Source organism: Schistocerca americana, chromosome 11, assembly GCF_021461395.2.
Source record: "Schistocerca americana isolate TAMUIC-IGC-003095 chromosome 11, iqSchAmer2.1, whole genome shotgun sequence".
Taxonomy (NCBI): domain Eukaryota; kingdom Metazoa; phylum Arthropoda; class Insecta; order Orthoptera; family Acrididae; genus Schistocerca; species Schistocerca americana.
Genome location: NC_060129.1, coordinates 147,588,079 through 147,615,339, shown reverse-complemented (window position 1 = coordinate 147,615,339; position 27,261 = coordinate 147,588,079). Strand labels below are relative to the sequence as shown.

At 41.4% G+C, this 27,261-nt stretch overlaps 1 protein-coding gene across 3 annotated transcripts in view; it reads right to left on the bottom strand.

Moving 5' to 3' along the window:
- LOC124553608 (zinc finger protein 93-like) overlaps nucleotides 1–27,261 on the bottom strand; it is a 75,477-nt gene that overhangs the window by 5,051 nt on the left and 43,165 nt on the right. The window contains exons 5-6 of one of the 3 annotated variants that reach the window (XR_006968078.1): nucleotides 25,757–25,794; nucleotides 22,822–22,944 (exon numbers count right to left, since the gene is read on the bottom strand). Coding sequence is in view for 1 of the 3 variants with exons in the window: in XM_047127465.1 (XP_046983421.1) it covers nucleotides 25,757–25,794 (38 nt within the window). In the remaining 2 variants the exon portion in view is untranslated. The remainder of the gene's footprint in view (nucleotides 1–22,821; nucleotides 22,945–25,756; nucleotides 25,795–27,261) is intronic. The other 2 variants (XR_006968079.1, XM_047127465.1) reach the window with 2 other exon arrangements.

Genomic DNA, 27,261 nt, shown 5'->3' with positions numbered 1-27,261 from the left:
TACCTTTTACGCATGCCGGAGAGAGCTTTGTCGACCAATCACAGTGCTCACTGGCACGTATGCGTCCCCAGGCATCATTAAATGTTAAATTTGCTTTGTCAGTGCACTACCTATTTCATAAGTCGATTTTTGACCAGTTTATTACTTCTAACATGGATCCATGGCTGAAGTCAGGATCATTGAAGATGGGTGCGGTTTCTCCATCGTCTTCACAACAAGGGAAGTTTCCAGTTGAAATGAATGAGGCAAGAGAACGACCAAAGGAAGAACAATCACAAGAAGCTTCACAGCCGGATTTATTATGTGCAAATGCTGCAAGTACTTCATTGGTTGCAATATCCTGTGGAAGTGGAACAACCAAGAAGAGTAAGTACAACGAAAGCTATTTTTAAATGGGCTTTATGGAGACAAAGGAGGGTAAAGCTCAGTGTGTAATTTGTGCGCGAGTCCTTCTGAACTGTTCAATGGTTCCAGTTAAATTGCGCCGTCATTTTAAAGGTACTCACCCAGATTTTTTCAAAAGGAAGAGTGCTGAACTAGCTGCTTCTCAGCATTGCATGAAAACTCATTCAAAAACAATTAATGAAAATTCATTAAAAGCTTCTTTCTTGGTTAATTATTGAGTGGCAAAAACAGGCAAAGCTCATACCATTGCAGAAAATCTCATAAAGCCATGTGTTAATGATATTGTTTCTTGAAACTTTCTGGCAGATTAAAACTGTGTGCCGGACCGAGACTCGAACTCGGGACCTTTGCCTTTCGTGGGCAAGTGCTCTACCATCTGAGCTACCAAAGCACAACTCATGTCCCGTCCTCACAGCCTTACTTCTGCCAGTACCTCATCTCCTACCTTCCAAACTTTACAGAAGCTCTCCTGCAAACCTTGCAGAAGTAGCACTCCTGAAAGAAAGGATATTACGGAGACATGGCTTAGCCACAGCCTGAGGGATGTTTCCGAAATGAGAATTTTCACTCTGCAGCAGAGTGTGCGCTGATATGAACATTGGGAACATGGCACTTGCATTAAAAACTTTCAGTTCCCACGGGTTTCGCTCTGAAATTTAGAGTTACTGTGCTCTTGACTGACTAGGGGCCTGCCATGGATTTTCGAATGATGAAGGGGTCCGCCAGCTGAAAAGGTTGGAAAGCCCTGGAGTAGGATATGCTGGATGGCTGAATCGGGCCAGTCTTGCATTCGAGTCTCTGACAGAGATATGACCGCTGTGGCAAGGGGCTAGGTGTGTGTGGCATTCCGTGGCCCACCCAACCTACGTAACATCCTGATGCATTCCTACGTCTCTCCCACTACCGACCCCTCGCCACAGGGTTCGCCATCTTGTGGAAGACCGGCCCGATTCACACACCCAGCACATCCTACTCCAGTCCTGTCAGAGTACTTTCTTATCCCATCAGAGGCAGAGTCACCTGCAAAAGCTGCCACATTATATACCAGCTCTGCTGTATCACTGCACAGCACGACCACTGACCAGCTGTCCACCAGAAAAAATGGTTCGACACCTAATCGTGGCGGAGCACAGGGTCGACCGCCTAGTGGACGTACGTGCCAAAGTTCAACGGTTGCTTCATAACCCGTGCCATCCGGATATTTCTCCCTAAGCACCAGATGGGAGGGTATCCTTGCATCACTTCCTTTGTACCTTTCATCCTTCTGAATTCACTATCTGCAAACCCCCTGCACATTCACCCTCTACCAACAGTCATGATTGCTTTGCCGTCTGTCCGTCCGACTGTTAGGATACCTTTCTTTCAGGAATAGACAGACTTATCAAGTTTAAATTTATGTCACATATTAAGGTCTATAAAACATACAGCCATTTATGTCAATCTTTCACACTTGAAAACTTACTCAGGAAAAAAAAAAAAAGAAAGAAAACCTAGTGTGTTGACCTAGAATCTGAAATATGGCAAGAAGCAAGGTTTCATAGTTCAAATAAAGGGAAAAATCCAAAAATTGTTAATCTGTAATTACATAAAAAATATTTTTTTGTAATTTTTTTTATCTATCTGTCTGTCCATTCGTATATTAAGATCAGTTTTTCTCTGGAACAGTTTGGCATATCAAGCTCAAATTTATATCACATACCAAGGTCTATGGTCCCTTGGCTGTGTGAAAATTGTAAGCTTCTAAATCACTGCAATAAAAGATAGGCCATTACATCATCACATATTTTGACACTTGAAAACTCACTCGTGAAACCCTAAAGGGTACTTCCACCTGACCTAGAATCATGAAATTTGGTAAGACGCAAGGTTTCACGGTACAAACAATGTAAAAATCTGAAACTTCTTAAATTGTAATTTATATCAGAAAAAATCTTTTCTCATTTTAACATACAATGCATTCATCATCTGTCAAAAGCACACTAGAGGAACGTTACTGCATGTAGACATAAAATGTAAGTTGTAGTAATGTTTTAGTAAGTAAATACAACATATTTTATTTAATCTTCTTTCTCTACATATAAAAACTGAAGTCCCCTGCTTGCTTCTTTCTGTATGTCCGGGGTAGTTTGAGAAACTATTGTAGAGATTTTGATACAGTCACGGAATTCCTGCGACCTTTATCTTGCCAGTATCAAAATTGATAACAGGCAAAAATTGGTGAGATTCTTGATTAGTAAGATGGATGAAATATATATACACATAATTAAGTTTGAACAGAACCCTAAATGCACAAGTGCAATTCACACTTGGCCATTTCCTTGTGTTCCTTTCGACAACTCAACTCAATGCTTCTGCTACTCGGTGAGTGGTCTCGTTTACTCCCAAATTACTTATATTCTGCCAGAACTTTCCTTGCCACTTTTATAGTGTGTTGTTTGCATCTATTTCTACAAGGTTACTCTGCAATTAACAATTAAGTGCCTGGCAGAGGGTTCATCAAACCACCTTCAAGTTATTTCTCTGTCATTCTACTCTTGAACAGCACATGGGAAAAACTGACACTTAAATTTTTCTGTGCGAGCTCTGATCTTTTTTTATCATCATGATCATTCCTCCCTATGCAGGTCAGAGGCAACAAAATATTTTCACACTCTGGGGACAATGTTGGTGATTGAATGCCACCCTAACTCGCGTATCATACCTGTGGCATTATCTCCCCTATTTCGCGATAATACTCAATGAGCTGCCATTCTTTGAACTTTTTCGATGTCCTCCGACAATCCTATATGATGCGAGTCATACACTACACAGCAGTATTCCAGAAGAGGGCTGTACGCGATCTCTTTTGTAGACCCGTTACGTTTTCTTAGTGTCCTGCCAATAAATCATAGTCTTTGGTTCTATATAAAAACAAAGATGAGGTGACTTACCGAACAAAAGCGCTGGCAGATCAATAGATACACAAACAAACACAAACATACACACAAAATTCAAGCTTTCGCAACAAACTGTTGCCTCATCAGGAAAGAGGGAAGGAGAGGGGAAGACGAAAGGAAGTGGGTTTTAAGGGAGAGGGTAAGGAGTCATTCCAATCCCGGGAGCGGAAAGACTTACCTTAGGGGGAAAAAGGACAGGTATACACTCGCACACACGCACATATCCATCCACACATACAGACACAAGCAGACATATTTAAAGACAAAGAGTTTGGGCAGAGATGTCAGTCGAGGCAGAAGTGTAGAGGCAAAGAAGTTGTTGAAAGACAGGTGAGGTATGAGTGGCGGCAACTTGAAATTAGCGGAGATTGAGGCCTGGCGGATGACGAGAAGAGAGGATATACTGAAGGGCAAGTTCCCATCTCCGGAGTTCGGATAGGTTGGTGTTGGTGAGAAGTATCCAGATAACCCGGACGGTGTAACACTGTGCCAAGATGTGCTGGCTGTGCACCAAGGCATGTTTAGCCACAGGGTGATCCTCATTACCAACAAACACTGTCTGCCTGTGTCCATTCATGCGAATGGACAGTTTGTTGCTGGTCATTCCCACATAGAATGCATCACAGTGTAGGCAGGTCAGTTGGTAAATCACGTGGGTGCTTTCACACGTGGCTCTGCCTCTGATCGTGTACACTGTGATGCATTCTATGTGGGAATGACCAGCAACAAACTGTCCATTCGCATGAATGGACACAGGCAGACAGTGTTTGTTGGTAATGAGGATCACCCTGTGGCTAAACATGCCTTGGTGCACAGCCAGCACATCTTGGCACAGTGTTACACCGTCCGGGTTATCTGGATACTTCCCACCAACACCAACCTATCCGAACTCCGGAGATGGGAACTTGCCCTTCAGTATATCCTCTCTTCTCGTCATCCGCCAGGCCTCAATCTCCGCTAATTTCAAGTTGCCGCCACTCATACCTCACCTGTCTTTCAACAACTTCTTTGCCTCTACACTTCTGCCTCGACTGACATCTCTGCCCAAACTCTTTGTCTTTAAATATGTCTGCTTGTGTCTGTACGTGTGGATGGATATGTGCGTGTGTGCTAGTGTATACCTGTCCTTTTTCCCCCCTAAGGTAAGTCTTTCCGCTCCTGGGATTGGAATGACTCCTTACCCTCTCCCTTAAAACCCACTTCCTTTCGTCTTCCCCTCTCCTTCCCTCTTTCCTGATGAGGCAACAGTTTGTTGCGAAAGCTTGAATTTTGTGTGTATGTTTGTGTTTGTTTGTGTATCTATCGACCTGCCAGCACTTTTGTTCGGTAAGTCACCTCATCTTTGTTTTTATATATAATTTTTCCCACGTGGAATGTTTCCTTCCATTATATAGTCTTTGGTTCGCTATACCCACAAAATTATCAATGTGATCGTTCCAATTTGAGCTATTTGTACCTGTAATCCCTAAATATTTGGTTGAATTTACAGCATTTAGATTTGTGTGACTTATTGTGTAACAGAAATTTAATGGATTCCTTTTGGTACTCCAATTGATGACTTTACGATTTTCATTTTCATTATTTAAAGCTGTCTACAAACTTTTGCGCTATACAGATATCTTGTCTAAATCATTTTACAATTTGTTTAAATCATCTGATGACTTTATAAGATGGTAAATGACAGCATCATCTGCAAACAATCTAGGAGGACTACTCAAATTGCCTCCTAAATTGTTTATGTGGATCAGGAACAGCAGAGGGCACGTAACACTTCCTTGGGGAAGGCCAGATAGTACTACTGTTTTACTCGATGACTTTCTATCGATTACTATGAACTGCCAACTTTCTGACAGGAAATTGTGAATCCAGTAGCACAACTGAGAATATGCTCCAAAGGCATGATATTTTTAAGCAGAAGTTGCTTGTGAGGAAGGGTGTTAAAAGCCTTCTGGAAATCTAGAAATATGGAATCAATCCGACACCCCTGTTGATAGCACTCATTGCTTTGTGAGAACAGAGAGCTAGTTGAATTTCGCAAGAATGATATTTTCTGAATCTGTTAGCCGTTTGTCAATAAATCGTTCTCTTTGAGGTAACTCATAATGTTCAAACACAGGCATATGTTAAAAAATCCCACTACAAATCAACATTAGCGATATGGATCTGTAATTCAGAGCAGATTATTCCTATTTTCTTTCTTCATTATAGGTGTGACTTCCACAACTTTCCAGTCTTTAAGTACGGATCTTTCGATGAGTGAGCAGTTGTATATGATTGCTAAGTATGAGCGTATGAGCTATTGTATCGGCATACTCTGAAAGGAACTGACCGGCATACAATCTGGACCAGAGACCTTGCACACTACTTTGACTCAAATTTCAATATTTGTGACTGAAGTATTTACTTATTGATATCCCAAATTTACAAAACTTATGCGACTGGATGGCCAGTAAAAGAAATAAGTCAATGAGTGAAAATGGTCTCGAGTACTTTTGGCAAATTAAACAGAGTTTTTCAAAATGAAGCAATCGATGCGTATGAAAGTGAATGCTTACAATCAGCACACATTACCAGTTTTACTATACAGCAGAGTGTTACAGATTTGAAATGCATAAATCATTCCATAACTGAGGGTTGTCTTCTGTTAGCAAACAGTAGATGTGTGCTGGGCATTATTTGGAGGGACGGAAAGAAATGAATCAGGGAACAGACTGCAGTGGAAGGTACCATTACGACTGTAACGGAAACAAAATTGGTGCACGCAAAATGCGTAACCATTTTAAGTTTCCTGGTACAAACTTAAAATCCTGAATATACTCTGATAAATTAAGAACAAAACTTTGAAAAGCAAACAACTTATATCCATTTCTGCACTGATAGTTAACTGTTCGGTGTTTTGAGGGCATCCAGTCTTGCATTTGTAGTCTGTCTGTAATGTTTTGACTTACGAGATTGCTACTAGATATCACCTTTACTGTGCACCGCTTTAGATACTCAACAACAAAACACATTGTCACAGCCTCTATTCTGTATTCTTGTTATGCAGTGCTTCCGAAAATAAATGGCTATAGTAACCCTAAGTTTGAAATTGGATTTAGCAGCTCAGAAAGTGAAGAAGAATGTTGGGTTACTTCACTGATGACAAAAAGCAACACAGAACATGAGATAATTGACTGATGAGTGGTCACTGATGTTAAGAGATAAATCACACAGTTACCAACATTTAAAGCCATTTTGAAATTCATAATTCGAATTCATATCTACACAGAAAGTAAGAAATGACTAAGTTACAGAATACTTCAGTCAAAGTCCAGTGCACAAGTTTACTCATAATGTTATTTGTGGTGATCTTCAAAATTTGTAACTCATTATTTTGAGCTTTAAGAGCTATCTTTACATATATATGTGTAATGTCATTTCATTAAAAAGCTTTAAGAGCTATATTTATGTATACATATGTAACGTCATTTCATTAAAGGATGTTTTTGATTAATAAAATCAATACTAGTTTTTGGAACTTAATTTGTATAAAGTCAGTATGTTAAGGGCTTAATGGAAAGCTAATGAATGGTTATAGGGGAAGATATGCGGACGTATTATAGATAGATGCAAATGATTGGCTGGAAAATGACAGGATGCCAGCTAAAATATGATTTTCCCCTCAAAAGATGTCATTTTATCCCATCATGATTAATTATGCTCAGTACAGAAGCTTGACATTTTTGTCTTATTACTAGTATCACTTCTTTCATGCAATATGCACTGACATATCAGTGAACATACTACAACACTTTTAAGCAATTGTACTAAAGGAAGTTTTCGTATCCATATACTGGGAAAATAGATGGATGAATGAATGTTAAAGGAAGGAGTCTGAATTGCCTTTGTTTTTCTCACGAAATCATTTTGGTTGTCTCTAATGCAGGTAAATTCTTACACCTAGTGGACAAACATGATACAGCTGGTTTGAAAGCAGGCCTGAAAATAGATTATAAGACTGAGTCACTGTCAGCTTGGACAATGTAGCCATGTATGTGTTTTGTTTCAGTTAGCTCCGAGGGAAGAAACATAAAATGTGAGTTATTAATCTCATTACATACAATGCACAAATCATTACATCTGCTGTTTAGGAAACATGTCAAATTTTAAAAATAACATGATTTCCCAAAGATCTTTCAACACTATTTTAGAAAGTTATACGTTATAGGTTTTAAATAGTTTGTTATTCACATGCATTTAATTAAAATGCCAGTATATACAACACTTCAATATTTATTATACATTAACAATTTAAAATTTCTTTTGTTTAGTACATACAAGATTTCAATACTAGGCTAATAGTTTACAGATTTCTTTTGTTCAAAGTGTCAGACTGTCTTCCGAGAATTCTTCAATGGGTTAGTAACATTTCTCTACTAAAATATAATGCAATAATCTTTTCAGATTGCCAAAGTCCATATTAATATGTTTCTAACTTTTAGTTTGTTATAATTGGAGATTGGAAAATTTCGCTTTAAAGATAAAGTGAAAAATAATGTGCATTCTGCAATTTTTTGCGACACAATACGAGATCACTAGTTTTCATGACATGTCACAAAATGAGAATTGTGTATGGTCTTGAAGTAACAGCTGATTTCCTATGTAAAGAACTATATTTGTATATGTAATGTCACCAAAGTTACATTTTGCGACACTTTTGCACAACCTATCCCATAAAATAAGCGAGATATAAGAGGTCTTTAATGTGATACATCAATTAAACTAGATATTTTCATAGCATGCAAGCATAAAGATGAAAAACACTAAATACAGCACTTTAGTTTTGAAAACATGTAAATCATGACATCTGATACCTTTCAACAAACAAGGCCGCGGCCTTCACAACAGATCATGCTGTCACCACAAACTTCATTCACAGAATAGTAGAAATGTTATGGAATACATATTTTCAGTTTTCTACTTATCGCCTAAAACATAATAGCATCGTGTCACGTGTACTGTGCTGTGAGTGGCTGAAAATAGCAAACAGAACATGCACAATGCTGATTTATGTGTTTATGGAGCTAAAGTACCGTATTTTGTGATTTTCATATTCGTAATTGGGTTCTACATAAATATGCAGTTAACTGATGCAACACATTAAAAATTTCTCCAAACCAAATCATTTTAGGTACGATTTGTTGCGGAAAAAGGTCAGGAAATTTGATGTCGCCAGATAAAATATTACTTGTATTTCAAGTTAAAATTGGAGAATGCCTCGCTGTTGTGGGAAAACGGCGATTAAGCCAGTAAGCTTTTGAGACATATTACGGGACAAATACTTCAGGTGGAGTTGAAGAAAACACTGAAATGCACTGGGCTGCACCTTCAAATTAGCAAACAACTCCCATGACCACAGATCCATGTATTTTGTTTAGGTTATTGTTTCAGTGACAGAATAGAACTGAACTCTACTCATGTTGGAATGCCAGTGAGTCTATTTTGTGTACATAGAATGGCAGGTCTCAGCAATGTAAGATAGTCTGAAAGTATACGTATACCTTCATAATTTGTTGGAAAAACAGCTTTTCATGCTAGCAGAGAATGTGGACATTGCAAAGTATCTGGTGCTGCAAAGGCAGTCGGTTGTCCGTGTTCAATTTTAGACTGGGAAACTGTTTTCACATTATAGGCAAAAGGTAGAGGGATCAATGGCATTCAGTCTCAGAAGAGAACTTTGAAGCTTTAACGACGCTTTCTTCTGAGAAACTTTTTCAATGGTATGTTGTTGCAAAGCTATTTTTTCTTTAACTGCTTAGACTTAATGGATTTAATATAAATTATTTCTGTTTTATTAATGTGAATTAATGTGATCTGTGATGTCAATTAATATGAGAGGCATTATAAGTAAAGCAACACTTTTTTTCCTCACTCAATTTCAGATGAAAAAAAAATTTGAAATTTGTTGTGGGACATTGTGGAACATTCCCACTTCAGCCCTGACAGGTTGTGGCAATATGCGTAGCCTTCAAAATGGCACCTGCAATAGAGGTGGGTTCCAAGAAAATAGATGTAATCAAGTTTCTTTTGGCGGAAAAACCAGAGAATCGCAGATATTCTTAGGCACTTGTAACACGTCTACAGAGACCTGGCAGTAAGCAAAAGCACAATCAGTCATTGGGCGAGGTGTCCGTCTTCATCACAACAACACTGCACTATCCCGTCCAATCTCCCACATGCTGGCCGGCCGTAAACAGCTGTGACTCCTCCACATGCGGACACTTCCATTCAAAGTGACTGACGGATCACAATCAAACACCTCGCTACACAACTGGACATCTCAACAACACAAGGCCTGACATAAGATTCCGCATCCCAGAGGAGCTCTCAAAACTTCACTCGACTGTTCTTTCTCATCATCCTCCAGCCAGGATCTCACACCTTCCAACTTCCATCAGTTTGGTCCAATGTGGGAAGCTCACTGTGGGCAACAGTACGTGGAAGGTGGGCAGGTTACTGATGCAGCAAGCTGTTGGCTGCAACGCCATGCAGGCTCTCCCAGTAAGGTGGCATAATACTGTCACATTGAACAGATATTATGTTGAAAAATAGGGTTTTGTACCCAAAACAGTTGGGTACAAAACGTGGAATACCGGAATCCTGAATAGAACCAACTGACTTCACGAAAAAAAAAATTGTTGCATTACTTATTGAACTTCTCTTGTATAATGTATTTGATAGGAATATTTTTGTTTTCAACATAACACTGTAAAACAATGAAGTAAGGTCAACAACAATACAGGGTGATTAAAAAAGAATACCACAACTTTAAAAATGTGTATTTAATGAAAGAAACATAATATAACCTTCTGTTATACATCATTACACAGAGTATTTAAAAAGGTTTTTTTTTCACTCAAAAACAAGTTCAGAGATGTTCAATATGGCCCCCTCCAGACACACGAGCAATATCAACCCGATACTCCAACTCGTTCCACACTCTATGTAGCATATCAGACGTAACAGTTTGGATAGCTGCTGTTATTTCTCGTTTCAAATCATCAATGGTGGCTGGGAGAGGTGGCCGAAACACCATATCCTTAACATACCCCCATAAGAAAAAATCGCTGGGGGTAAGATCAGGGCTTCTTGGAGGCCAGTGATGAAGTGCTCCGTCACGGGCTGCCTGGCGGCCGATCCATCGCCTCGGGTAGTTGACGTTCAGGTAGTTACGGACAGATAAGTGCCAATGTGGTGGCGCTCCATCCTGCTGAAATACGAATTGTTGTGCTTCTTGTTCGAGCTGAGGGAACAGCCAATTCTCTAACATCTCCGGATACTGCAGTCCAGTTACAGTAGCACCTTCGAAGAAAAAGGGACCAAAAACTTTATTGGCTGAAATGGCACATAAAACATTCACCTTAGGCGAGTCACGTTCATACTGAGTTGTTTCCCGCAGATTCTCAGTGCCCCATATACAGATATTGTGACGGTTGACTTTCCCGTTAGTGTGGAAAGTTGCTTCATCACTAAACACAATCTTTGAAACGAAAGATTCATCTGTTTCCATTTGAGCAAGGATAAAATCACAGAAATCGATTCTTTTAATCTTATCAGCTGCAGACAGTGCTTGAACCAATTTCAGACGATAAGGTTTCATAACTAACCTTTTTCGTAGGACTCTCCATACAGTTGATTGTGGAATTTGCAGCTCTCTGCTAGCTCTACGAGTCGATTTTCCTGGGCTGCGAACAAATGCTTGCTGGATGCGTGCTACATTTTCATCACTCGTTCTTGGCCGTCCAGAACTTTTCCCCTTGCACAAACACCCATTCTCTGTAAACTGTTTATACCAACGCTTAATACACCACCTATCAGGAGGTTTAACACCATACTTCGTTCGAAATGCACGCTGAACAACTGTCGTCGATTCGCTTCTGCCGTACTCAATAACACAAAAAGCTTTCTGTTGAGCGGTCGCCATCTTAGCATCAACTGACGCTGACGCCTAGTCAACAGCGCCTCAAGCGAACAAATGTACAACTAAATGAAACTTTATAGCTCCCTTAATTGGCCGACAGATAGTGCTTAGCTCTGCCTTTTTTTGTCGTTGCAGAGTTTTAAATTCCTAAAGTTGTGGTATTCTTTTTGTTGTTACGGGAAGCATTGTTTCTAATGATTACCTCCTGAAGAATTAATATCCTTGTGTTGTTTGTAGAATTTCCACAGAAATACCAAACATCCAACTCAAAATAACTATGATATATAGTTTTTCTTGTATCCATGAAATATGCATTGAAAAGGCTAAGTTATTTAATTTATCTGTCAAAAAGTCCATATGTGTCTTCCAGTTCAAACTTTTATCAAGGTTTAGGCAAAAGAATTTCGCATGACTTGCTTCTGATGACAGTTGATTATTACTGTCTGAAAACTTGGCAACATTTACGCACAATCTTGTTGAAGTGCCTGTCAACTGCTCGAGGCCTCAGTGATATGCTGAATGGTATCCACTAACCCTTCCATTATTTGTATTCCACCCAGGGCATTCCATGATCACAGTTGTTATTACAAAATGGCTAAAACCACATATGGTCCCACTTGCTGGTTGACTATCTAACAGCTTCCAATGGCCAAAAAAATTTTACCTTCAGTGTTTCATATAATTACTGAAAAAATTTAATTGTTAAGAACTAGTCATTACTAGGTATAACCTTGTGTTAAAGGTTTACCACAATAAGTTTGAAGTTAGGCAATGTCTGTATTTGGATGCAGTGGAACTCACAGCATTCATATTACCCACACTATTTCATCCAGTATACGAGAATGAGAGCACCTGACGACCTCCAACAAATATTCCACATAATTTCAAATCGCTTTCTCACTGACACCCCATACAAAATAATGGAAGGAAAAACAATTTTTGTTGTTCATGCAGTACAATTTCAGCATCAGGTATGATAATTTAACTAGTTACTTCTTTACTATTAATTCAATTTGAACAAACTTTGCTGACAGTATCCACATATACCAATGAAAGTGTCTGCAAAATTGTAACATTGTACACGGTCTGTTCAAAAAATTTCTACACTTACCTTTTACTTATTATGCTTAATCTCATTCGAAATACTCTTCTCCACAATTGATACACTGCTCCCAATGCCATTTGCACTTCCAGAAGTAGTTTCGTTACGCCTCACGATGGATCGTGTGAGGCACTGCCTTTGAATTTTCTTTTATTTCATCTATCATTGCAAACCTTTGTCCTTCCAAAGTTCACAGCGGTCATTCTGGAGAGCACAGAGGACGAGACAGCACAGCAATTTTGTTTTTTGTCCAACAGATATGCACCAACAGGGATGAATGTGCAGGTGCGTTACCGTGATGCAAGAGCCACGAATTGTCTCGCGACATTTCAGGCTATTTCCTCCTCACGTTTTCATGCAGGCGTCACAACACGTCCCAATAGTATCATCGATTACCAGTTTGTCCGTAAGGTACGATTTTGTGATGAACTGATCCTTCAAAGTCGAGGAAAACTATCAGTGTGGCTTTGATGTTTGACCTGACCTGATGAGTTTTTTATGATCTTGGAGAACCTTTCCTGACCCATGGTGACAATTGAACCTTGGTCCCAACATCACCCAAGTGTCATCACCAGTTATGATTCTCTTAAGGCACATCTTGTCCTCATTTGTGCAATCCAAAAGTTCTTCACAGATTGGAAGGCGAAGATCTTTTTGGTCTCGACTCGTGACTCGTGGGACAGACTTGGCGACAACATGATGCATTCTGAGATGCTGTGCTAGGATTTCATTGCATGATCCACCTGGAATGTTACATTCTTCTGCAGTCTTTCAGAGAGTCAGTCTTTGATTGGAACGCACAATTTCGTTGACGTTTCTGACACGAGTGTCATCAGTAGATGTCGACGGGTGTCCTGAACGAGTGTCAACTTTAACTTCTGTCAAGTTATTTTTAAACCGCGTGAACCATTTGTAACACCGAGCATGGCTTAAGCACTCATCACCACAGGTCTCCTGCATCATTTGGTGTGTCTCTGTAAAGGTTTTCTTGAGTTCCACACAAAATTTAATGCAGACGCATCGCTCCTCTAGTTCTACCATCTCGAAATTCGCAAACTGTGCGACACAATGTTCTACTCGACACAGCACTGAACAATTACCAAAGGACATACAACAATGAAACTTCTGGCAGTTACACACTAAACACAGGCGAGTACAGGGATGCCAACCACATTTCACTCCAACACACCGTTGGCCCGAAATTATGAATGTTCCAGAAGTTTTCGAGCAGACCTCGTATGAAAAATACTTCTCAACACATGACATCATAAAAACTGAGATGTGTGAAAAGTTAGATTTTCTTAAAAAGGAGTCTGATACTTTAAAGAATTAGGAGGTGGTTAAGACTAAAATAATGTTTCACAAACAAGGCAGCTGAAGACACTTGAGGCAACAGCAAAAAGAAATAAACAGAGGAATAAAAACAGCCTGGAGTTCTTTTGGCAAATGAAACAGGATTTTCAAAACAATGATTCTTGTAGTAGCCACCAGAAAGATCGCGGGAGGCGCACATTGGCACGGCGCGTCACGGGCGGTAGTTGCCGCAAGTAGAGTCCCGTCCACCAGAGGGCACGCGAGAATTCGGACGCGACCTCTGCCGGCGTAACAACAAGAACAACAACAACAACTCCGGCAGCACGGGCCGGGCCCAGCCAGTTATCATCGGGCATGCCTAGGACACAGTCCCGGTCTACGCTAAGTGAAGTGCGACGTAACGTGAACAGTGTTACTACAATTCTGATGCACTGTATTTGGTCAGAGTATAGGATGACCTTGATTACAAGACTCCCCCGCCCCTTTTTTTTCTAGAGGTCTTTTTTCAATCTATTTTTAAAATATTCTGACTAATCAAAATTAGAAAAATCAAGTAATGATTTTTGGAGGGTAACATTTCCACTCTTGAATGTTACCTTAGTTAAAGAAGCAGCATTAATGTTTGTACACAGTAACAGTATCCACACGTATATGATAACTTTCATTGGAAACTTGTTCTTGTACAGTTTGTAAGATGATACAATTTAGCACAAGTTCCTCCTGTGTTTCACTAAACCGCCAAATTTTAAGCGGAGTAATAGACTGTTGTAGTCGCTAGTTCATAGATTCTCGACTATCCCTCACACTAGCACTGTACGAGTCAAATGTCACGTTATTGTTCAAGCAATGTTGATACTGTATTGAGTGCTACAGTGTATCGGGAAATTACGAACCTGTTCGAAAATTTAAGACGACCCCTATACACTCTGTTACAGGATGTAAAAATGTTAACCTCGGCAGCAACAGCTAATCTGTGAATATATGATGACCCTGTATTTTTCGAATGACAAATTTGGGAAAAAGCCTCATCGCATAAGTACAGTATGTGAAAGGAAAATAAGTATATTCCCTTTGTTACTCAAGTGGTCTCCTTGGCGATATATACACAGTTGCCAATGTTTCTGGAGGACTTGGACACAAGCAGGGAAATTGTCAACAGTGATGCTCATAACGCTGCAGTCACTGTGACATCGATATCGGTGGATTCCGCCAACAACGGACATTGGCCAAAACAGCTGATCTTTCCTCATCAACATGCCACAATGTGTGCGGTTGCACTATAGCCAATCTTATCTCCCTACTGCACAGACTTCAGACAACAATTGGCGAATTTCAAATCAGTCTGTTTTCTTTGGTCAAATCGACTAACATTCTCATACATGAAATATGGAGTGTGAAAAACTGACAAGTTTAGTCCAAGAAAGAGTGAGTTTGTGGCATCCTGAGGATGAAAATATCATAACTGGAACATAGTTCAGAATCTATGGACTGAAATCACAGGTTTGTTGGAAACCTCAAATGGGTAAAAATCTTTATTGGAAATATTAGCCACAGATTGCAACTTCAAAAAATAATTAGTTCAAGTGACAATGGTGGCATATCTTATATGCTTATAGCTACTGTAGAGGATCTTTTTTGTTATGGGTTGTCTACAAATTATTATTACCACTTACTTGCCATTTTATGCCAGTAGGGTAATGATTCTGTTAATGTGAAGTGGTTTGCAAATGTAGTGTGTATTACCACTTTTAAGTGCTTTACATTTTCAGAGTATCTTATGCTACAATTTATGCTCGTCTTTCACTCGTGTGCTAAATGACAGTCTGAAGCTTAACTGACATACGTCTGTACAACTTTAAATAAATACAGAGAAATAGAGTGATTATAACTTGCTTTTCAAGGTCACCATGAATTATCTTGAGTATGTAACAGAATGTTTCTTCCATCATCTCCTACATTCATAAAACTTGTCTGCTCATTCCAATAACTGAGTAGAGGGTGTATGGTACTCACCACATAGTTTACAAGACAGGAAAGCTTATTCACATGCATCTGGCGTATTTTTAACAGCAGAAGCTGCTATGAACCACTCATATCCAAGCACAGGGGCATCGCGCTACAAACCCACCCTAAGAGGTTAAAATCTAAGTTACTTCATAAATGGGTTAGGTTCTGTTCTAACCTAACCTCCTCAACCCTGCCAAAAACTGACATAGGAGACTGAACACACTAAACCATGCTGTTGGCCGATGTTTTCGGATGACCTCTCTGGCAACATTGTCTGACTACCGTTGTTACTGCCACTGTGAACGCAGCCTATGCTCATCTGTCACAGTCCGCCGGATGTCTGTGATATCTTGATGAAGCTCTTCTTTCAGTCACCTTTTCACTCACAGAAACAAGAAAAAAACCGCAAGATGAGAGGTCGGGGGAATATGGTGGACATGGGTTGGCAATAAGAGAATGTCTGGTAACAGATAAAGTCTGGGGTCTTGTACCGTCATGCAGTAAGAACCAGTCCCGAGCATGCCACAACTCAGGGTGGCGACATTGAATTGCTTGTCACAAAAGTTTCAAGACTTCAATGTAAAGAGCATGGTTCACTGTCAGGGTGTATACGTGGACAAGGAAAAAAAAATTCCCGGATTTCTCCTGGAATTCCCGGTTAAAAATACACTTTCTCCCGGGTGACAGTATATTTTCCCTTATCAATCGTTTGAATGGTTATGGATTTATACACGGGCGTACAATTTCCCAGCACAGAAAATGAAACTCAGGGAAAAAGACACATTTTGTAAATATTTTTGATGTGCAGCAACATGTACGCTGCGTATTTTCATATTACGAAAGTATACATTGGAATTCCATCAGACTCCACGTGTTACTTTCCGAATCATTGAAATCGAGATTTCGATGCGCTTTTGTAAGCCGTTCATAGCTCGTGTCACGTGATCTCACCAGCCGATGACAGCGGATAGTCAGAGCATAGGACACGTGATGTAGCCAGCCAACAGCAACATCACTATTAAGTAGCACGAACACATAAACAGGGAAAGTTAATAGTTTAAATTAATATACATAGTGTTGCTGCAATAAAAGAAAAGCTTTAACATATCATATTGGTCGCTAAGGTCAATAAGCTGCAAGAGAAGCTAAGCTTTTGCATATACTGATGATCTTTTTTGAGCGTGTTACACTTTAAGATACATCAGACAAATGTGCCAGTAAAATTTTTAATAATGACATAAATGAGAATGAGATTTTCACTGTGCAGCGGAGTGTGCGCTGATATGAAACTTCCTGGCAGATTAAAACTGTGTGCCGAACCGAGACTCGAACTCGGGACCTTTGCCTTTCGCAGGCAAGTGCTCTACCGACTGAGCTACCCGAGCACGACTCACGCCCCGTCCTCACAGCTTTACTTCTGCCAGTACCTCGTCTCCTACCTTCCAAACTTTACAGAAGCTCTCCTGCGAACCTTGCAGAACTAGCACTCCAGTCTGCAGTGGAGGGCCGAGTCAAACGCCTTCCGGAAGTCGAGGAATATGGCATCCGTCTGATACCCTTCATCCATGGTTCGCAAGAATGTAACATCGAATGAGTTTTTTGCTCACAGCCAGAGACAAAAGCCTTTTCATGTCTTTTAAGAATAGCCTAGAACTCCAAAAACTGGGAATCCTGTACCAGTGTAGAAAAATGTGTGCACAGGTCAGACTAGCCAGATAATATGGGATAGGTGTGTGGAGTACAAGTGTCACACAGATAAGCAACAGTTGTCTATGTCACTAAGGTGGAGCACTATCACTCCAGCAGACATACCACTAATTATTATAGCACCGACTTGTTGAAACTAGAAGTCTAGAATCGTATAAAAGTATCTGTAGAGGCCGAGCTACACGATGAGATGATAAATAAAGACAGCAGAAACTAAGGCTAAGTAAGGCTCCGGACAAGCCTCGGTGTGCTCAAAGCACAATGACAGCCTGTGGGAAGATCCGTTCGTACTATGCCACCTGGACACATTAGTTCACACCACAGTGACGTGTCTCCCCTTCGGCAGTGTCCTGACCTCCGTGGTGGTGGCAAAGAAACTGAGGACCACAACTCGTGTCCCAACAGCGCACTTCCCCTCTGCTTCACCAGTGGAACTGACCACAGGTACAGCAGGCAAAAACTCTACAGTGCGAAGGAAGCAGCAAACAGGTCGGCATCCGGCAGAAGACAGATCACTCATTGGGACCGACTGAATATAGTAACTCAGCTCGTTGAAATATCGTACCATTTACAGACGGCACCAGTCTGATTACCTGAGAACATTTCATGATCATCTTCAGCTGGAAAAGCCTAAAATCACAGGCAACATTGTTATTAGTGCATAGTCTGCTTTTTAAGTAAAAAACAGACACAATGCAGTCACGTGCTGCTTGTGGGAACATACGGGGACGAGGTGGGGAGAGGGTAACACGGCTAGGTGCAGTCAGGAGGTTAGACGAAGGGCGGGAAGGGGAGAGGTTGCCACTGTGGGAGGGGTGGGAAGGATAGTGGGTACGACATTCCTCATTTCAGGGCACGACAAGTAGTAGTCCAAACCCTGGCGGAGAATGTGATTCCTGGCTGGTATTTAGCCACAAGTGGGATGTTCCTCTGTGGCCAGACAGTGGACTTGGGGAGGTGGTGGGTGACTAGAGAGTTAAGGCACGGGAGATCTGTTTTCGTAAAAGGTCGGGAGGATAATTTGAGTCTGTGAAGGCCTCGGCCCCAGTGAGACTCTCAGTGTATCTCGAGAGGGACCACTTGTCACAAAGGATGCAATGGCCTGCGAATGGCTAGACTGCACGGAGGGGACTCCTCGGTACAGAATTGTGGAGATGTCGAAATGGAGGTATTGCCGGTGGTCGGTAGGTTCGATACGGACAGAGGTACCGATGTAGCCGTCTTTGAGACGGATGTCAACATCGAAAAGGTGGCTTGTCAGGTTGAGTAGGACCAGGTGAAGTGAATGAGGTGTCGAGTTTCTGGAGAGCAAAAGCCTTCAAAGTAAAAGCAATTGTGGGTGAGAATATAGTTGATCGTGGCGATTAAGAAGGAGGTTGTGGGTTTGGAATTCGTCAGGCATAGGGAAAGGTAATGTTCGATAGCGGTAAGGCCACAGGTGTTATGGATGTTAGTGTAAAGGGAGGTGGCATAGTAGTGATGAGCAGGGCACCATTTGGTAAAGGGACAGAAACTGTCATCATTCGTGACATCTTCACGATCTGAATCGAGGGTGAGGACACCCTATCCATATTCCTCTAGAAACTCAACACCTTCTTCCCCATTTGCTTCACTTGGTCCTACTCAATCCAATGAGCCACCTTCCTCTATGTTGACCTCCGCTTCACAGACGGCCAGATCAGTACCTCCATCCACGTAAAACCTACCAACCACCAGCAATACGTCCACTTTGACATCTGCCACCCGTTCCATACCGGGAAGTCCCTTCCGTACAGTCTAGCCACTCGTGGCTGTCACACCCGTTGTGACACGCAGTTCCTCTCGAAATACAACGAGGGTTTCACCGAGGCCTAGACTGTAATTACCCTCCCGACCACGTACGTAAATGGATCTCCCGCGCCTTATCCCTCCGGTCACCCACCACCTCCCAAAGTCCCACCGTCCGGTCACAGACGAGTGTTCCCCCCGTGACTCAGTACTAGACGGGATCGGAGCAACCGAATCACATTCTCCGCCAGGGTTTCGACTACCTCTCGTTGTGACACGATACGAGGAATGTCCTACCCACTATCCTTCCCATCCTCCGACAGTGGGATTCCGCCACCCACCGAACCTACAGAATATCCTCACCCATCTCGACACAACTCCTGCTGCAGCCCCTCGCCTCGTGGCTCACATCCCAGTAATAGACCTAGATGCAAAACCTGTCCCATCCCGTACATCCTTCCACCACCACCTACTTCAGTCCAGTTCGGTCACAAGCATCACCTATCCCATCAAAAGCAGTGCTACCTGTGAAACCAGTCACGTGATCTACAAGCTAAACTGCGACCACTGTGCTACATTTCATGTGGTCGTGACAACTAATGAGCTCTCTGTTCACACGAATGGTCACTGAAAACCTGTGGCCGAGAAGCTGCCGGACACAGCAGTCTTCATTTCAATGACTGCTTCACAAGCTGTGCCGTCTGGATGCTTCCCACAGACACCAGCTTTTCTGAATAGTGCAGGTGGGAACTAGCCCTGCAAGATACTCTACATTGCAGTAACTCTCCTGGCCTCAACCTTTATTCTTCATTGTTCTTGCCCTCTTGCCCCTTCCCTGTTCCCATTCCAACACTACACATTCCTGTAGTACACCAATCCACCCACAGTCTTTTTACCTCTCTCATTTTCCACTAACACCCCCCACCCCCGCCTTCTGTCTAACCTCCTGACTGCACCAAGCTGCCCTACCCTCTGTCCACCTCATCCCTGTATGTTCCCACAAGCAACACTTTACTATCTCCCACCCCTACCCTCTCATAGCTCCCCCTCCCCACACCAGCCTCTTCCTCACCCCCACCACCCGATTGCGTCTCCCATCATGTGCAGCTGCCCAAAGTGTGGCCTCAGCAGCCAGAGACTGTGGTCATGTGTGTGTGTGTGTGTGTGTGTGTGTGTGTGTGTGTGTGTGTGTGTGTCCTAGTATCTCCGACAAAGGCCTTTTTGGCCAAAAGCTGATTTACTGACAGTCTTTTTGTTGTGCCTTCTGTGACTCAGCAACTCCGCTATATGGCGAATAGCAACTATCCTTTTCATAATATTGTTACATTCCATCCTAGATTTTGTTTCGTTGAATTCTGCATGACAGATAAATAAAAAGGAATTACCTTCACAAGCACAAAAATTCAAAGTGGAAAAAGAATGACTGGAAGATAAAATGAGAACAATTGAAAAACCAAACACGGTGATTAAAATGATGCGAGAAAGGAATAGATATTTTTAAAAAAACTGCATTTAATCCAATTAATTTAATAAAACTAATTACCAAAGTCATTTCAATAAGATTTAAAAATTAAAAATTTCAAAGGACCTGATGAGATTTGTACCTTCTTTTACCTTTTGCATGTGAAGCCAGCACCTTAATTATCATACTCGGATTTTTTTTTTTTTTTTTAGCTGCAGAGAATTATGGGGAAAAAAACGCTGAGTACTGGCAAATGGTGGCCCGCCACTTGAATAGCAGCAGAGTGTGATGTACAGGACCTTAAGCTACAACACTGTATAGACAATTTCAAAAAGTTGATTCCACTGGGAACCTCTCCTTGTTAGTCTCTAGGCCCAAGCGCATTTGTCAGATTCACTGTTTGCTCTCCAAAGGTTTGTCGAACAAGCGTGCAGAAGTACCAAGAGAGTTTGTCACAGTTAACCTCACTATTGAAGCTGCCTCCACACTGTGCACATCGTGCCACAAAGTATTCTGACACTAGTGGGAATGGCTGCCGATGTATACAAAGCATTCACTGCACTGACTTAAGCACTGTGTACAGGGAAGAAAAAGAATAGATGCTGGTCCAAGGAAACACTGAAAATGTGGGATTAATATATCCTTGAAAATTTGCTAAAGGATACATTACACCCAGAACCTGATAATTATATCAACTTTCTCTGAATGAACAATCAAACTTGTAATAACGTCTTAGAATTACTTCATGTATCAAAACATATTGTAATCGGATAGATACAAAAAAATCTCCTCACCAGGTGGCAGCACAAGAATACATTTATAAAGTAGTTAATTTTGCAAGCTTTCAGAACCAGTGGCTGCTCCTGGCAGAAAGATTGAGAGGGGAGGAAGAGGAGTGAAGGAAAATGACTGGTGAGGTTTAGGAAAAGGGGCAGATTTCAGAAAAGTCGTCCAGAACCTCGGGTCAGGAGAGACTTACCGGATGGGATGAGAAGGAAAGAATGATTGTTGAGGGACTGTGACATTGAAAAGTTATGCAAAAATTTCTTCCAACTTCTCAACAAATATCTACAACTTTCAAATATTGGCAACCGGAGCAGATTTTGAACAATGAGTGACATTGTTACTGAAACATCAGAAGCAATAAATAAAGCATTATTTTGTTGCGTTCCCCCTTGTATGTTGGGTACAGAGTTACTTTCTTCTCCCCCCCCCCCCCTCCCCCTTAACGTCTTCCTGTGTAATATTTGGATGGAAAAGACACAACACCTCCATTATTTTGATAATGGCCTGTCAGCTTTACATTTTGACCATGTAAAGCTTTAATTTTAGTTTCTACAATTCTGCAAACTAAAACTAGAGAGAGATAAATGTCAACAAAAATTTGTTTTCACTCAAAATGCACTGAAAAACATCCAACATTTGTATGGTTTGTCATCTCGAAATCTGGCAAGAGACTGGGTTTTGCTTGACAAACTTAAGTTTGAGTGAAACTTATTTTCACTTCAGCCGTCAATCAAAATCCTTTCAAACACAATGTACACTTGTTAAACACGTCAAACACCGCAGCACATTAACAAATAATTTTACAAACACGTGAAGTTTGACAAATTATTTGATAGTCTACGGGGGCCTTTTCTGCCGACTCCTATCTTTCTTATGTCTACTGTTGACCTCATAACAGATGGATCCCCCTCACATCATTCCGGAGCCTGAGTGACCTGTCCTTCCTTTTTTTACTATCCCTCCTCTTAATTGCACAGAGAACTATCAGCTTCAAAACCTAGGACCTAGGATTAGTGGCTTACATCTCTCAATCAGCAGTACTGGAACTGCCCCCCCCCCCCCCCCCACATCGGAGGGAAGTAAGTACCCGTTCTATCTGTTACTCATTTCATCAGTAACCCCCAATTCTTTGAAGAATCAAACTCCCATCTATAAAACAACTTCAATGACTGATTAGTGTACAAATGAGTTAATGTGTTACATACAGGGTGATTCAGGAGGAATGTCATAATTTGTGTAGTGAATCTACATGTGAAAATAAAGCGAAAAATTATTACGAAAAAGTGTCCAATTTTCAATTGTTACGGAACTGGAGTGGGTTGAAGATCACACACATCCGTGAAAGGAAATGAAGACTCAGGTGAATATTACTTACCCAAATGCTGTGTAGGTGCTGTGGTGGACAAAATAATGGCAGGACAGCCGACTGATCCATCCCAGAAAAGGTGTCGTGGTTCTCCAACAGATGGCAGCACTCTGATGTCACACGAGGCAACTGCTGCAAGCGTACCCAGTGTACAATTGTGGGTCATATCCGTGAGCAGCCTCGAGGCTGTGTGGTTTTCGTGTTTAATTGAACAAGTCCACTGTATCTGTGAATACTGACGTGTCATATACGTTCACCTGTGCAAAATAAGCAGTGTTGTTTGTGTACATATACCGGAACGGCAGTGCTCTTGCGACCGTGACAGAACACCAGAAATGTTTCCCTGATCGACAAACTACCTGTGCCGGGGTACTTCCCAGGATTTTTCACACATTACATGAAACCGGAACACTACACAATGTACACGTAACATCAGAATGTGAGGCCGTCCAGTCACCTGAGGAAAAGTAAACTACTATTGCAATGGTACAATGGAGTCCCACCACCACTACATGGCACATTAGCCATCAACTCATTATTTCACAAATGCAAGTGTGGCGTACATTATATCCCGAGAGCTTGTGCCAATTCCGTGTGCAGCCCGTGCAACGTCTGCATCCGTGTAGCTCACTAACCAGACAACAATTTTGTGAACGATTGGCTGTACACAGAGATGTCGTGCAACACACTTTTATTTACAGATGAAGCTACATTTACACTCATTGGTTTCACAAACACCAGCAATTTTCATACACGGGTGACGGAGAACCCAGATGGCATTAGGGAAACAAGATTCCAATATCTGGTATGTTGCGACTGATGACTTGGCGACAGGACCCGTGTTCCTGCCAAATCGCACGACAGCTGCAGCATACGCACATTTCCCGAGACAAGAACTACCTGCACTTTTGGGAGATGACATTAGAGCAACGATGGTAAATGTACCTGCAACATGACAGATCACCAATTCCATGTACCAGACACATATCCCAGTATCTGAACAACACATCTGTTCATTGGTGCATTGGCTGTGACGGACTCATTAACTGGCCTGCCATATCGCCCAACATAAACCTATTAGACTTTTGTTTCCGGGGATGGTTAAAGGGGTATATGCATGCTACAAAGGTGGATATACATGAAGAACTTGTCGCTCACATCACTGACACTGTTGCTCACATTACACTCCACTCTACTCCACCAACACACCCACAATTCTGCTTTTCCACTTCCCCACCCTCCGACTGCACCTAGCTGCCCTACCCTCTCCCCTCCACGTCCTGCATGCTCCCACAAGCAGGACTTTACTGTTCCCCACCCCTACCCTGCTCTCCCTCCCCCACCACACCCCAGTCTTCTCCTTACTCCCACCACCCAGGTCGCTTGCACAGTTGCTCGCAGTCTGGCTCCGGCAGCCAGAGACAATGGTCATGTGTGTGAGCTGTATTTACATGAATGTGTGTGTGTGTGTGTGTGTGTGTGTGTGTGTGTGTGTGTGTGTGTGTGTATTGTCTATTTCAGAAGAATGCTTCTCAACATAATGCTTACATGTTTAGCAGTCTTTTTGCTGCGCCTGTCATTCTTTTCACAATATTGTCTTTATTCCAACCTGGAATTTCCATTGTTTAATATAAGACGTGTTTCAGTAAATGGCATTAATCACTAATAAAATAAAATTACTCTTGTTTCTGAACATGATCTGTGGAAAAAATACTTATATTACCATCATGTTGTTAAAATGAAAACCATGCAGAAAAATGGATATATATCAAAATAGATGGTAAATTTGGTAAGGAAAGTTCAGGTAGAATGTAAATAATTTAGGAGTAAAGGACGCTACACACCGAATAGTACAAGCATCGAGTTGTCCACACTGTATACCTGTGCAGGTACGTCGAGCCAGCTGAACACGTATTGCCGACACTGCAGTTCAGCAGAGGGATTCAGACGAGTTGTGTTAGGTGGGATGGCTAAAAGAGAGAGAAGGAGGCAGGGAGGAGTAGCCAGCAGCTGGAGGCAACCACTGGGCAGAATAGGAATGCCAGACACAGGCACCGGAGCCGCCGAGTTCACGTAGCACCCAATGGTGAGTACGTGAAGGGAACGGAGGGTAGGCGATCGGACGGACGACGAGTTAGCGGTGATCGAGGCCAGGAGAATTACGGGAGCAAAGGACGCATTGTGTAATTCAGGAAAGGTGGTACTGGAGAGAGGATCCAGATGACACAGTCTGCAAAGCAGCCATCGAACTCGAGCACTCTGTGCTCAGTAGCATGTTCTGCCACAGGCTGATAAGTTTTTGACTGTGACCATTCATTTTGGAGGACAATTAGCTAGCGATTGTACCCATGCAGAGTGCTGTGTAGAAACGGCAGCATAGTTATAGTCGGTATATGACGTGGCTGCTTTCACAAGCGGCCTGTCTCTGGTAGGATAGGATAACCCTTGGACAGAGCTAGAATAGAATGTGTCAGGTGGGTGAATCGGGCAGGTCTTACGTGTGGGCCGTCCACAGGGAAATGACCCATGTGGCAAGTGGTTAGTAGTGGAAGTGGCACAGAGAGAGATCGAGATGTCGTGTAGATTGGTTGGGCAGTGGAATATCACTTTAGGAGGAGTGGGAAGGATTACATGTAGGATGTCCCTAATTTCCAGGCACAATGATAAACACAGACACCGTTCAGTTGCGCCCGTCTCCGGGTGGTACTGGGCAATGAGGGAGAGGGAGGGGGGGGGGGGGGGGGGGACTTCCTTTGCAGATGGTTGTCTTCAGCATATAGGGCAAGGATTCATCTCAAAACTAGCAACTTTTCATTCTTTCCCGTGTGCCTGTTGACAACTCTCTGCTTCTGCTATTCAGTGAGCGGTCTCCTTTGCTCCGAAACTATTTACTGGTAAATTTAATTTTTATTTTATGTCCAACCAGAAGGTGTCAAAAACTTACTCGATATTCCCAGGTGGTTGAGTAACTGATGATGTTTCCTGCAACAGTTGAAACTGACATTAGGCACCTCCTGCGACAATACTGTTACTTAAAAGTGACATCAAAAATCATTGTAGTTGTCTATTTGTAAAAACAAAGCGATTAAATATAACAAATTACCAAATATTAATACAATTTCTTAGAGCTTCGTGTTATTTTCAGTCAGAATTGCCAATTTCCTTTTGTAAATAAGTGGTTGATGTCTATAACAATACACAAAATAATTAAAATAAAACTATTACTAGAACAATTATATAATATGAAGGCATCAGAGGTGAAATACCTGTCATGTCATTATATTCAAAACACGATGTCTAACTCTTGCTCGCTACCCTAACTGTGTCCATCCATGTACCATCTGCCACTGAAACAAGAAACCCTGCATTCTGCACACAATTCAATGCCCTGCTGCTTTTACGAAGAAACTGAAGCATTTCTATAAGTCACCGACTTACATTTCCTCAGAAATTAAGATGTAGGACCAGTTGTGCTCTGTCAAATTGAAGCATTTGCTCCCATATTCTCCCCTTTACTTGTGTTTCTCTTTTGATTTCTCAGTCACGTCATGCTCTTTTCCCCTCTCTTCATCAATTGTGTCTTCCCCCTCTACTGTTGTGTCCACTGTTGCTAGTGCTCATACTTAAAATCTGCCTTCTTGTAACTTGTCTTTACTGTTGCACTTCTCATGAATAAATGTGAACTGTGTTTATTTTTCTCTTTTAGTGCTGTAGTAATAACTCAACATTTCATAGTGTTTATATTAGAAATAGCTTATAACATGCTTACTAGATTAAATGTAAAGAAAAATATGTGAAATGCCTGGTTAGCTGTAAGAAGGACCTGATTGTCCTTATCCTACCACGTTAAATAAACTAATAAATAAATGAATAAAAATTGCTAACCATAAAAAAGATGCTCTAACAATTTAAAAAACTATACACTATTGTAAAAACACAGGACTTGTGACCTTCTACAAAAAACACAGAATATGTGCAACACAAACATGGTGGAGGAACTCATGTGAATACAAGGTTTGGGGGAGGGGGGAAAAAAACTGCTTGATAAACAAGAAAACAAACAGGATTAGTGTGCAGGTTATTACAGAAGACAGGTAATAGAAGAACAAATCTCCTACAATGCAAAGATTAGGCACTACACCACGACTTACGCCAGAAACACTTTATACTGTATGAGAAAGGAGAAATAGAAGAACTAGAGAAAAAGGGAAGAAAAATATTACAGAAGCTCTTCAGACAACAAAAACGAAATAATGATTGTGGAAGAGGAGGAAATATGATTATCTACATAAACAGATGGACAAGCTCATAAACATTTTACACAAGAAAAGACTGAAGTTTTATGTGCCCCTCTTTAGAATGAGCACACGAAATGGGACTAAGAATAAGAAAGGACATGGAGGAAGTTGGGATTAATCAGAAAGAGGTCTGGGGGAAAGAAAAAAAAAT